General features: G+C 36.4%; 1 protein-coding gene across 5 annotated transcripts in view; it reads right to left on the bottom strand.

The window, feature by feature from the left end:
- The window catches only part of ORC4 (origin recognition complex subunit 4), a 95,599-nt gene that overhangs the window by 31,185 nt on the left and 49,725 nt on the right, over positions 1-14,689 (bottom strand). For all 5 annotated transcript variants that reach the window (XM_073807736.1, XM_019925532.3, XM_019925535.3 and 2 more), the window contains 3 exons: positions 9,584-9,657; positions 6,507-6,583; positions 5,856-5,946 (listed from right to left, as the gene is read on the bottom strand). In XM_073807736.1, coding sequence (XP_073663837.1) covers positions 5,856-5,946; positions 6,507-6,583; positions 9,584-9,640 — 225 coding nt within the window. In that variant the 5' untranslated portion in view covers positions 9,641-9,657. The remainder of the gene's footprint in view (positions 1-5,855; positions 5,947-6,506; positions 6,584-9,583; positions 9,658-14,689) is intronic.

The raw sequence follows: 14,689 nt of genomic DNA, 5'->3' as shown, positions 1-14,689 counted from the left end.
TAATAAAATTCTTATCTAAGAATATATTTTATATCTCAGGATACTCCCACATACAACAAATCACAAAAGTGGCACGAGTTAAACAATACTCCTTATCTTTTTGACCTCTCAATATTGGAGTGCAGTAGGAATAAATTAAATTGTACCAAAATGGAATACCAGGTATGGGTTCTTCCATATTCCAGTTAACTCATATTAGATAAATGACGTCAAAACACCAGAACAGTGTGCTGTACCCACAGACTTGTAGAATTCAAAGAGTGACCCTTAATGTAGACCATGGATTTTAGTTAGTAATGATGTCTCACTATCACTTTCATTAATTTTAACAAATGTACCACACTAAAGCAAGATATTAATGATAGGGGAAACTGTGTGCACGTGTGTGCATGTATGTATGTGGAGATTATATGGGAACTCTGTACTATCTGCTTACTTTTTCTGTAAAAAAATATATCTATTTTAGCCAATTTACTAATGAAATGGAGTATAGCTTTAATTTGTATTTACTTATACAACTTTGTAAGCGTTTACTAGCTCTGTTTCCTTTTTTCTGAACTTTCTCCATGCCTTTAGGGACAAACTTCCAAGATGAAAGTTCAGAATAAATTCAGTCATTAGCTGTTCAAGTTATATTGTTAGGCTTGACACTTGGATGTATAAATCACTGAGATTCAACTTCTCTGTTGTATTGTTACTTTGTTTCAAGATGTGCAGTGTACCACAGAATAACAGGTCTAATGTACTGATTTCCTAGATCTCATTTTCTCCTGTACTGATACAAGAGTATCACTATGGAGCTCCTTGAAGAATTCAAGTATTATGTAAAAATGTTCTTCCAAAATACATAGGATAGGGCTTCCCTGGTGGCACAGTGGTTGAGAGTCCACCTGCCGACACAGGGGACACGGGTTCGTGCACCAGTCCGGGAAGATCCCACATGCCGCGGAGCAGCTGGGCCCGTGAGCCATGGCCGCTGAGCCTGCGCCTCCAGGGCCTGTGCTCTGCAACGGGAGAGGCCACAACAGTGAGAGGCCCGCGTACAGAAAAAAAAAAAAAAAAAAAAAAAAAAAAAAAAAAAGAAACATAGGATAGAGCTTCCCTGGTGGCGTAGTGGTAGAGAGTCTGCCTGCCGATGCAGGGGACGCGGGTTCGTGCCCCGGTCCGGGAGGATCCCACATACCGCAGAGTGGCTGGGCCCGTGGACCATGGCCACTGAGCCTGCGTGTCAGGGTCCTGTGCCCCGCGGCGGGAGAGACCACAGCAGTGAGAGGCCCATGTACCACAAAAAAAAAATTAATTAATTAAATTAAATAAATAAAAAATACGTAGGATAATGTGTTTTCCAAAGACAATAAAATAATGAAAACTGGAAAGAAAGGAAGATTATCCTTTACTAAAGAAAGACTTAAATTCACATTAAGAGGGTTTGCAGAGCTTCAGTTTTTATGATCCACACTTGGAAATAGCCTGTGAAATGTTCACACTGCTAAGACAGAGAAATTCTAAAAGCATCCAGACGAGGAAATATCACAAACTCAAAACATGTTAGCTGTGGTGGTCATCAGTGATGTTCACCTTACTTCTGCTTAACCTCCCTTTCTAGGCACCTAGGAAAAATGCACTTCCTTGCTCTCTTGAAATTAGGTGTGACCATGTGACTCACTCTGTTCAATGAACTGTGAGATGTGTTCTGTATCACCTCTGGGTAGGAACTTTAAGAGTGTCCATGATTCATCATGCTCCCTTTCTTCCATGGGGGTGTTTGTGGAGAAATGCTGACATAACATCCACCACTTCCTTTGAGTGACTACAGAGAACAGTGTCCCCTTGCTGATCCACACTATGCATAGAGCAAAAGTAAACAATAAACTTTTGTGTCAAGACACTGAAATTTAGGGTTGTTATGACTGCATAATCTAAACTATCCAGATTGAAACAGCAATTTATAAAGGAAAAAAGAAAAGCCTACCCTTGGAGTTTTCCCACAGAATACAAATTGAATAAAATCTATGTAATTCCAAAGGAGAAAAAACTGTGACCCAAGAATTCAATCCCAGCCATGTTGTAAGTAATGTGCAAAATAATTTCTGATGTATTTAAAATATTTTTTACATTTCCCCATATTACTAAACTTCAATTCTCTTTTGCATTTCTGTGGTCTGAATGACTTTAGTGATTTGTTCTGTTAAGCAGGTTGTTGGGGTTTTTACCCTTGCCTTCAACCAACTTTCCATTCTTTAGTTTTTAAGATAGATTGTATGGTCATATAGTTTACCCCTCAAAAAGTATAAAAAGATATGCAGTGAAAAGATTCCTACCTCTGTTCCCATATCCCTGCCTCAACAAATAACTCACTATATTTGTGTTTAATATCTTAGGGAGGCACATGGATGGCCAAAGAGCACATGAAAGGACTTCCCTGGTGGTGCAGTGGTAAAGAATCCTTCTGCCAATGCAGGGGACACAGGTTCTAGCCCTGGTCCAGGAAGATCCCACATGCCGCGGAGCAACTAAGCCCGTGCGCAACAACAACTGTTGAGCCTGTGCTCTAGAGCCCGTCAGCCACAACTACTGAAGCCCACGTGCCTAGAGCCCATGCTCCGCAATGAGAGAAGCCACCACAATAAGAAGCCCATGCACCGCAACGAAGAGTAGCCACCACTCGCCACAAGCACAGAAAGCCACTGCACAGCAACGAAGACCCAACACAACCAAAAATAAAAATAAATTTATATATAAAAAAATGGGGACTTCCCTGGTGGTGCAGTGGTTGGGAATCTGCCTGCCAATGCAGGGGACACGGGTTCGAGCCCTGGTCCGAGAAGATCCCACATGCCACAGAGCAGCTAAGCCCATGCGCCACAACTACTGAGCCTGTGCTCTAGAGCCCGTGAGCCACAACTGCTGAGCCCACGTGCCACAACTACTGAAGCCCGGGTGACTAGAGCCCGTGCTCCGCAACAAGAGAAGCCACTGCAATAAGAAGCCAGCGCACGGCAGCGAGGGGCAGCCCCCACTCGCCGCAACTAGAGAGAAGCCAGCGGTCAGCAACGAAGACCCAATGCAGCCAAAAATAAATTTTAAAAAAATGCACACGAAAAGATGCTCAACATCACTAATTATTAGAGAAATGCAAATCAAAACTACAATGAGGTATCATCTCACACCGGTCAGAATGGCCATCATCAAAAAAATCTACAAATAATAAATGCTGGAGAGAGTGTGGAGAAAAGGGAACTCTCCTACACTGTTGGTGGGAATGTAAATTGTTCTTCAGACACTATGGAGAACAGTATGGCGGTTCCTTAAAAAAATTAAAAATAGAACTACCTTGTGACCCAGCAATCCCACTCTTAGGCATATACCTGAAGAAAACCATAATTTGAAAAGATACATGCACCCCAATGGTCACTACAGCACTGTTTACAATAGCCAGGACATGGAAGCAACCTAAATGTCCATCAACAGAGGAATGGAAAAAGAAAATGTGGTACATATATACAATGGAATATTACTCAGCCATAAAAAAGAACAAAATAATGCCATTTGCAGCAACATGGATGGACCTAGAGATTGTCATACTGACTGAAGTAAGTCAGACACAGAAAGACAAATATCATATGATAGCACTTATATGTGGAATCTAAAAAAAAGGGTATAAATGAACTTATTTACAAACAAGTCACAGATGTAGAAAACAAACTTATGGTTACCAGGGGATAAAGGGGGCAGGGATAGATACATTGGAAGACTGGGATTGACATATACATACTACTATATATAAAACAGATAACTAATAAGAACCTACTGTATAGCACAGGGAACTCTAGTCAATACTCTGTAATGGCCTATATAGGAAAAGAATCTAAAAAAAGAGTGGATGTGTATATATGTAAAACTGATTCACCTTTGATATATACCTGAAACTAACACAACATTGTAAATCAACTATACTCCAATAAAAATTTTTAAAAATATATACACATTTCAGGGAATTTTTGGTTCACAGATGAACCAACAGAAATATGAGCATTTTTTTCCTTTTCTTTATGTACTGTCTACAAATATTTCCTTATTCGTTTTTACCGCTGTATCATAGTCCATTATATGGATGGATGTACCATGATTTGTCAACCAGTATTCTGTTGATGGGCATTTATATTGTTTCTCATCTTTCACTATTAACAAACAGTGCTGAAATAAGTAACTGTACATGCATCATTTCACAACAGTAAATTCCTAGAAATGTTGCTGAGTCAAAGGGTATTATACACATTTGTAGTGTGGTTAGATTTTGTCTAATTCTAATTTATACCACCAGCAAAAACATCAGTATGTTATCAATCTTACAGATTTTCTTGTCAACCTGATAGAGAAAATTACTATAGTTTTTATTTAATTTACTAAATATGAGTGAAATTGAACACGTTTATAAGTTTAAGATCGTTTTGTATTTAATTTCCTATGATCTTTCTGTGCATATCTTTGCTCAGTTTTTCTATTGTTAATAGAATTATTGTTAATAATTTTAAATAGTCTAATAATTCCAAAGCATATTAGTCACATGGTTCTCCTGTAAAAACTACCCCAAATAGCACTGAAGTCGAACACAAAAAGGAAAATCGTAATAAAAAAACAAGAATAAAGAAACAGTGGTTACATATAAGGACTGAGCCCAAGGACTGAACCAAATTAAACAGTCAAAAATAAATACTATCGTAAATGTGATTATAATAAATGAAAAACTCTTAAAAGATTAAAAAAGAAAAGAAATTATCTAGATCTAAATTCCCAATTGATGTACTTCAAACAATACTGGAAATGGTGATAACAGTAAAATCCTAAAGTCCTAATTTCCTCATCTTACGTAATGTACAGTGAAAATATACTGCTTAAAAAATAAAAACGTAGGGCTTCCCTGGTGGCGCAGTGGTTGAGAGTCCGCCTGCCGATGCAGGGGACATGGGTTCGTGCCGCGGTCCGGGAAGATCCCACATGCCGCGGAGCGGCCGGAGCCTGTGCTCCGCAACGGGAGAGGCCACAACAGTGAGAGGCCCGCATACCGCAAAAAAAAAAAATAAATAAAAACGTAATTTTATTTCTATTTTACATAATTTTACTTAATATAAAATAATACATAATTTTACTTATACACATAATATAAAAAGCATATTAGTGAGAAATCTAAATTTATTGCATGGAATATAGCAGAAAACAGATTTTATAATTAAATAGTAATACTTGCAATATAACAGCCATAATTTGTCTTATATAATGAATGAAAAAAGAGAAACTGAGGGAAAAAAGCAACAGTATCTTTTGAAGGTGACTAAGCAAATATAGTAAAGAGGGAAAGTAGAAGAGAATTCTAGAAGACGTGAGTGTACATATAAAAACTGCCTGAGTTAGGGTTAAACAATAAGAGGAAAAAAAAGAATGCATGGTATGATAGTTACCTAATCTACAAATAGAGACAATACCAAACCTACCTTGCAGGGTTAATGTAAAGAATAAATGACAAAACATAAATAAAAGACACAAGGTACAGGCTCAATAGCTGCTAGTCTGCTTTGTCCATTGTCAATCACAAATTCTTCAAGGATAAAAGACCATGATGGAACAAACATTATTTGAAAATTTGTTACTGTGAGGGAGAAAAAGGTAAAAAACATTGTTCAACTCAAATATACCACTCTATACAGGCTTTGCATGTCTTCTAAGATTTAAATAAAAAAAAAAGCAAAATATTAGTAACACAATAATGAAAACAATGAAAAATATTTCCAGTGTTGTCCCTAAGAATCATCACATGCCTACAAAGCAAAGGAACATCAGAAATCAACAGCTTTTACCATGGTCTTTCCTGATCCTCGGGGTCCAATAATGAGAACAGAATTACTTTCTCCATGAATAGCAGTTCTTTTTAGCAGCTCAATTAAGTGTCTGAAATGATATAAATAGGCCAAAATTTAAAAAGGAAAGCTGAAATAATTTGCTAGGTAATACTTTTTAAAAGCTGAATTTGAACAAAAACAGCCATTCCTTTTTTCTCTTCTTCTGGGCACTTATGCTCTAAATAGTCCTACAGAGAAGAACACAAATACTGATTCTCTGGAAACGTCAAAAAGAGAAACCAAGTAACACTGAAGTATCTTGGTCTTTATGATAGTATGGGACAAGGGACAACAGTGGCAACTCTTAGAACCTTTCACTCCACAGCTGGCTGCTGAGTATTAGGTAGGTGCAAGCTCAGAATTCTCTCCATAATACCAGATTATAGAAATGATACAAGATTGAAAGTTAAAAGGTTTTTTTCACTATGGAAATATTGATATCTGCTCTTGCTTCACAACAGTCATTTTTTTATATACAAAGCAAAATTTTTTACCTCTATAAAATGTCTGTTAGCCTTGTTTAATAAAATCTGTGTATGACAATTTTTGCAAAACCTAAAGGGCATCTGTAAGTAGTTTCATAACAGACAAGCAGATAGCTAAACTTACTTATATTGTACTTGTACTCCAAATAGGTTACTATGTGGACTCTGATGACAAAATCTTTCCCGTAAAATTCTTTGTGCCTGATAAAAATAAAGTGAATAAATATAAATGAAAATATTACATATGCAATCAAAAAAGAATAAGAATATACATTTATAGCAGTCAGAATTAGGTATTAATGAATCAATTCAACCCTCCCTAAATAACTTATCATCATGACATCTGGCATTTTCCTAAGTTGTAAAATTAACAATTCTTTTTACCTATCTCAAGGTCCAGAGAAAGGATGAGAACTTAGTTATGAAGCTTTCAACAAGAGAAAGAATTAGTTCCTTTAGATACATCAGCAATTTGAGGGCTGTTTTAATCCATGTGAGTGAATGAATACCTCACTTTGCGTAATATATCAGCCAACAAACAAAGACAGGAGAGAATCTAATAATGTAATCTAATTTAATAATGCTCATGAACCACACCTCAGTCTCTAGAGACCAACACATCTACACTGGTTTACCTCAAGCCTTATCAATCTCTACCTGTCACAAAAGTCAGGATTCCGAGGAAATAAAAGAAATTTAGGGCTTCCCTGGTGGTGCAGTGGTTGAGAGTCTGCCTGCCGATGCAGGGGACACGGGTTCGAGCCCCGGTCCGGGAGGATCCCACGTGCCGCGGAGCGGCTGTGCCCGTGGGCCATGGCCGCTGAGCCTGCGCGTCCGGAGCCTGTTGCTCCGCAATGGGAGAGGCCACAGCAGTGAGAGGCCCGCGTACCGCAAAAAAAAAAAAAAAAAAAAAAGAAATTTAAAAGTCCATATAGTTATTGAGGGCCTATTAGATGCAGAGCACCATACTACTAAACGAACATGATCTATGCCTAAAAAAACACTGCAAATATATTGGAAAGAAATGAATGTATTTGGAAAAAAATGACACATTCAAGAAACAACCTGCAAAATAGCAGTAACAGCATATAAGGATTTGCTCAATTATATGGAAGAAATTATATTCACCTAGGACATAAAATACGAAATGATTGGAATTAAGAAAAAATTCTTCTAAAGACCTAAATTTTGAGTTTGCCTTAGAACAAAGGGCTTAGATTCAGTTGTGTAAAACAAGAAGCCTCCAGGATTATTTGCTTCTCCCAGACTGACAGCATGGGACTGATCCTTCACATACCAAAGAAATAGATCTGAGTTCTCTTTACATGTACCAGAGGATGATCAAAGCAAATTATTCACTGGGGATAAAATAATCCATACTTATAGTTATAGAGGAAGTGGAAAGAATAGGAAGATTGGTGCCAAAGAAACAATAACACTTTTCTGGCAGGCCTGTTTTGATGATTAAAAGAGGCAGTTATCTATAACACAATATAGGTACTATACAGGTAATAGCTGATATCTGTAAAAAAATTAAAGGGGCATATATAGATTCAACGAATCACAGTGTGTATTCCGCCCCCTAGATAAGATTACTAGAAGTCAAAAGACAACCCTCAGTCCTTTTCTTTTTTTAAACTTCATTAAAGTCTATTAGAGAGACAACTGTATAAAATAAAGTGAGAGATAAAGTGAAGTTGTAGTGAATAGTCAGAGGTTCAAAAATCCTAAAGTGATCTGAGATGAAAGTTAAACAGGTGTATACATGTGTAGAAATTAATTAAGCTGCACATGGAAGATTTGTTCACTTTACAAAGATATGTAAAAGTTAAATTAAAAAACAGAATTAAACATTTTCCTTCTAAAAGAAGGAAGGTAAGGTCTCACAAAGGAATGCCAAAAACATTTAGTTTTGTTTTTTTTTTTTTTGCGGTACGTGGGCCTCTCACTGTTGTGGCCTCTACCGTTGCAGAGCACAGGCTCCGGCGCACAGGCTCAGCGGCCATGGCTCACGGGCCCAGCCATTCTGCGGCATGTGGGATCTTCCTGGACCGGGGCACGAACCCGTGTCCCCTGCATTGGCAGGCGGACTCTCAACCACTGTGCCACCAGGGAAGCCCAACATTTAGTTTTTGTTTAAAAGAAATGTAGTCTGGTCAAGCCAGATAAATAGAAATGCCAGTGTAGGGAGTTCCCTGGCAGTTCAGTGGTTAAGACTTCACCTTACAATATAGGGGGTGTGGGTTCGATCACCGGTTGGGGAGCTAAGATCCCATATATCTCATGGCCAAAAAACCAAAACATAAAACAAAAGCAATATTGTAATAAACTCAATAAAGACTTTAAACATGGTCCACATCAAAAAAATCTTTAAAAAAGAAATGCCAGTGTAGAAATATCATGCACATTCCCTACTAGACTCCTCGAAAGAGATATATATGCACTTAAGAAAACATTAAATGTTCATGATAAAAACACTCAACATACTAGGAATATAAAGGGACTTCCTCAACCTGATAAAGAACACACACAAAAACCTACAGCTAACATCATACTCAATGGTGAAAGACTGAACGCATTTCCCCAATATCAAAAACAAAATAAAATTGTCTGCTCTTGCTAGTTTATTCAGTGTTATACTGAAGGTTCTAGTCAGGGCAATTACACAAGAAAAAGAAATGAGATTCATCTAGATTGAGAAGAAAGAATTAAAACTACCTCTATTGCAGATGACATGATCTTATATAAAGAAAATCCTAAGGAATAAACTAAAAAAATATTAGAATAAACGAGTTCAGGAAGGTTACAGAATACAAGATTAATATAGAAAAATCAATTTCATTTAGATACACTTGCAATAAGTAAAACATAAAATTAAGAAAACAATTCCGTTTACAATAGCATCAAAAGGAATAAAATACTTAGGAATAAATTTACCAAAAGTAGTACAAAACTCTAAAGATAATATTAAACTAAACTGAACTAGAGCACATTTAGGAAGACATGAGTAAAGTTAGGATTCCATCTATCCAAAGACTTAGAGGTTGAAATTAGGAAGTAGCAAAGATACTCTTCCCTTGAGAATGAAAAGAGTGGTTCTTCATACATGCTAAGGGAAGAATTCAAGTTAAGAAGATGACTAATTCTCTTATCACCTTTGCATGGTAACAGACCTTCAGAGTAATGAAAATATATACCAACCTGTGAAAGGTATTCTGCTTGTATTAAGTTGTTACTCTTTGATTTACGACTGCTCATTTCAACAAACTGAAATCCTTAAAAAAAAGAAAAATAATTTTTAGCATGAATATAAAGACTATTAACTTATAGAGATTATTTAAGAATGTACTATTATAGAATCAAAATAAACAAGTTTTAAAACATGAAAAATGTTCAAATTTCTCAAACTTTAAAAATTCTCAGTTGAACCTAATTGTAGGAATCATTTCATAATATATGTAAATAAAACCATCCTGCTAAACATCTTAAAATTATACAGTGATGTATGTAAATTGTTTCTCAATAAAAATAGAAAAAAAAACCATCTCAACGGCTCCTCTTTGTCTAAGTACAGGTTTAATTGACACTCCATTCCACAATTTAGATGGTTCTCACACACAATTACTCCTACCTTTCTTTTCAATTTACTATTCAGCTTCCCTTCCTTGCCTTTAAAAACAAAAACAAAAACCAATCTATATGCTTCCTTTACATACAGTGTTTCTCCCCACATCCATCCCACAGGATCAGCCCTTCCAGAAAGCTTTCGCTTTCTTGTTCTACTCATCAGTCATAAACACTCATTACAGACTAGGTAAAATGTCTCTTCTGTAAACATACAGAACTGCCTGTACTTCTTTTTCATAATCAAATCACACTAAACAAAATTTGGTTAACTGTCAGTGTCCCCAAATTGAGGATATTTAAAAGTTCCAAGCATTTTAGCATAATGTCCAAAATAAAATTGGCAATGGTAACTGGAATGAAAAATATATATATACTAACGAAAAAAAAGAAGTTCTGTAAAATTCTCCTTGAGGGCAATATACTCATAGATAAACACCTTTGGCTAAAAGATCTAATTTTCTCATCAACAATTTCCTATATAATTACTTTACTAATCAGGTAATAATAGCTTAGCCAGTAACTGTTACAAGTGCTCTGATTTTATGAACTCATTTAATCCTAAGAATAACCCTATGGGATAAATATGATCATTAACACTGCTTTCAGATTAGAAGACACAGAAAGGTTAAGTAGCTTGACCAAAACCAGTGTGTAAGTCACAGAGTCAAGATTTAAACCCAGTCACGGTATACTTGATTATATATAACTATTATATATAGCTATAACTGTATATACTTGGTTAACTGCTATTTAGTCAACTGTTTTATTTTTTTGCGGTACACGGGCCCCTCACTGTTGTGGCCTCTCCCGTTGCGGAGCACGGGCTCCGGATGTGCAGGCTCAGCGGCCATGGCTCATGGGCCTAGCCGCTCCGCGGTATGTGGGATCTTCCCAGACCAGGGCACGAACCCATGTCCCCTGCATTGGCAGGCGGACTCTCAACCACTGCGCCACCAGGGAAGCCCTCAACTGTTTTTAAAAAGTACACATTTCAATAACTTAAAGGAAGATCAACCTCTGTGACATATTTTATATTCATATTTATTAATTTCATATACTGACAGATGCCAACCCTTGGAATGCTGTTTCTAACAGGACAGCAGTTGAGAAATGCTTTGAAAAACAGATAACAAGCAAATCTGTCCCTCCCTTCTTAAACCCCAAAGGGCTTCCGGCTCCAGGCACTCAAATTGGAAACTCAAGAACAGAGTACTCTACTGATGTCTTGGTCCCTTAAGAAGCTTCTTTCTTAAGAGAAAAGTGGTTTCCTCAGTCACCCTTAGAGCCCTTCCAGCAGCTTTTTCTCTGTATGAGGCACCTTGCTTGAGAAACTTTACATTAATTATTTTAATTTTATTCTATTTAAAATTTTTCCCTTAAATCAGAGTTGTGTGTGGGCAAAAAACCATTTTAGCAACATGAAATGATATCCTCATTCTGGTTTAAGATACTCTTGATTGTGAAGAAGGTCTACAAGCCAAAATCTGAAATCACAGGAAACAATGGAACAAATGTCCCCTAGACAATAAGGAGAAGTGAATTTTTAAAAAATGGAGGAGAGCTTTTACAATATACCTTATCTTTGTAGAGCTATATTAGCGATTTCACAGTATTAATGGAATTAAAACATATTTCTCCCCATTTCATGGGTTGAAAAAAAATGCTCAGAAGAGGTAAGTAAAATGCCTGAGGTTGCAGGGTAGGTGTCTAATCTGCCTCTTTGCATCAAATATAATTCAGGTAAGCCACTAAAAACAAACATATTCGTCATTTGGTGATCATTCATGAAAGAAACATACACATACACACTACTTCAGTTCCTAACCCACATAAATTTTTACTGCAAATTGAGTCTTAATTGACATTGATTTTAATACATCTAGCCCCTCCAAATAACAGTCAAATCTCCACTCTATTACAAAGAATATTTTAAAAGACAATTCTAACTTTATAGATGAAACGACAAGTTTTGGAATGATAGATGCAAACCACATATCTGACAAAGGACTTATATACAGAGAAGCTTCAAAGCTCAACAATACAGAAATCTAGAAAAATGGACAAAGGGCATAGACACTTCAACCAAAGAGGGTATAGGGATGCCAAATAAACACATGAAACACATTAGTCATTAGAAAAATGCAAATTATAACCACAATGAGGTATATGTACACACCTATTTGAACAGCAAAAATTAAAACGTGAAAACAGCAAATGCTGGTGAGGATGCAGAGAATCCACATCTCTAATACAACTACTGGTAAGAATGTGAAATGTTATAGCCATTCTGCAAAGTTTCCTTTTGGCAGTTTTTTTTTCAATTTAACTTAATTTTATTTTTTTATACAGCTGGTTATTAGCTATCTATTTTATACATATTAGTGTATACATGTCAATTCCAATCTCCCAATTAATCCCACAACCACCCAACATCCCGCTTTTGCCCCTTGGTGTCCATACGTTTATTCTCTACATCCGTGTCTCCACCTCTGCATTGCAAACCAGTTCATCTGTACCATTTTTCTAGACTCCACATATATGAGTTAATGTACAATACTTGTTTTTCTCTTTGACTTACTTCACTTTGTATGACAGTATATAGGTCTATCCACATCTCTAGAAATGACACAATTTCATTCCTTTTTATGGCTGAGTAATATCCCATTGCATATAGGTACAATTTCCTTAGACATTTGTCTGTCTATGGGCATTTAGGTTGCTTCCATGACCTGGCTACTGTAAATAGTGCTGTAATGAACACTGGGGTGCATGTGTATTTTTAAATTATGGTTTTCTCTGGGTATATGCCCAGTAATGGGATTGCTGGGACACATGGTAGTTCTATTTTTAGTTTAAGGAACCTCCATACTGTTCTCCATAGTGGCTCCATCAATTTACATTCCCACCAACAGTACAAGAGGGTTCCCTTTTCCCCACACCCTCTGCAGCATTTATTGTTTGTAGATTTTCTGATGATGCCCATTCTAACCAGTATCAGTTGATACCTCATTGTACTTTTGATTTGCATTTCTCTAATAATTAGTGATGTTGAGCATCTTTTCATGTGCCTTTTGGCCATCTATATGTCTTTGGAGAAATGTCATATTTAGGTCTTCTGCCCATTTTTTGAGTGGGTTTTTTTTTTTTTTTTTTTTAATATTGAGCTGCATAAGCTGTTTATGTATTTTGGAGATTAATCCTTTGTCTGTTGCTTTGTTTGCAAATGTTTTCTCCCATTCTGAGGGTTGTACTTTCGTCTTGCTTATAGTTTCCTTTGTTATGCAAAAGCTTTTAAGTTTCATTAGATCCCATTTGTTTATTTCTGTTTTTATTTCCATTACTCTAGGAGGTGGGTCAAAAAAGATCTTGCTGTGATTTATGTCAAAGAGTGTTCTTCCTATGTTTTCCTCGAAGATTTTATAGTGTCCAGTCTTACATTTAGGTCTTTAATTCATTTTGAGTTTATTTTTGTGTATGGTGTCAGGGAGTGTGCTAATTTCATTCTTATACATGTAACTGTCCAGTTTTCCCAGCACCAGTTACTGAAGAAACTCTTTTCTCCATTGCATATCCTTGCCTCCTTTGTCATATATTAGCTGACCAAAGGTGTGTGGGTTTATCTCTGGGCTTTCTATCCTGTTCCACTGATCGATATTTCTGTTTTTGTGTCAGTACCATATTATCTTGATTGCTGTAGCTTTGTAGTATAGTCTGAAGTCAGGGAGTCTCATTCCTCCAGCTCCGCTTTTTTCCCTCAAGATTGCTTTGGCTATTTGGAGTCTTTTATATTTCCATACAAATTTTAAGATTTTTTTTGCTCTAGTTCTGTACAAAATGCCATTGGTATTTTGATACGGATTACACTGAATCTGTAGTTTGCTTTGGGTACTAGAGTCATTTTCACAATATTGATTCTTCCAATCCAAGAACATGGTATATCTCTCAATCTGTTTGTGTCATCTTTGATTTCTTTCATCAGTGTCTTATAGTTTTCTGAGTACAGGTCTTTTACCTCCTTAGGTAGATTTATTCCTAGGTATTTTATTATTTTTGTTACAATGGTGAATAGAATTGTTTCCTTAATTTCTCTTTCTGATCTTTCATTGTTAGTGTATAGGGATGTAAAAGATTTCTGTGCATTAATTTTGTATCCTGCAACTTTACCAAATTCATTGATTAGCTCTAGTAGTTTTCTAGTGGCATTTTTAGGATTATTTATGTATAGTATCATGTCATCTGCAAACAGTGACAATTTTACTTCTACTTTTCCAATTTGGATTCCTTTTATTTTTTTCTTCTCTGATTGCCGTGGTTAGGACTTCCAAAACTATGCTGAATACTAGTGGCAAGAGTGGACATCCTTGTTTTGTTCCTGAGCTTAGAGGAAATGCTTTCAGTTTTTCACCATAGAGAATGATGCTTGCTGTGGGTTTATCTTATATGGTCTTTATTATGTTGAGGTTGGTTCCCTCTGTGTCCATGTTCTGGAGATTTTTTAATCATAAATGGGTGCTGAATTTTGTCAAAAGCTTTGACTGCATCTATTAAGATGATCATATGGTTTCTATTCTTCAATCTGTTAATATTGTGTATCACACTGATTTGTGTATATTGAAGAATCCTTGAATCCCTGGTATAAATCCCTCTTGACCATCATGTATGATCCTTTTAGTGTGTTGC

Source organism: Tursiops truncatus, chromosome 7, assembly GCF_011762595.2.
Source record: "Tursiops truncatus isolate mTurTru1 chromosome 7, mTurTru1.mat.Y, whole genome shotgun sequence".
Lineage (NCBI taxonomy): Eukaryota > Metazoa > Chordata > Mammalia > Artiodactyla > Delphinidae > Tursiops > Tursiops truncatus.
This window is presented reverse-complemented; position numbering and strand designations above follow the sequence as displayed.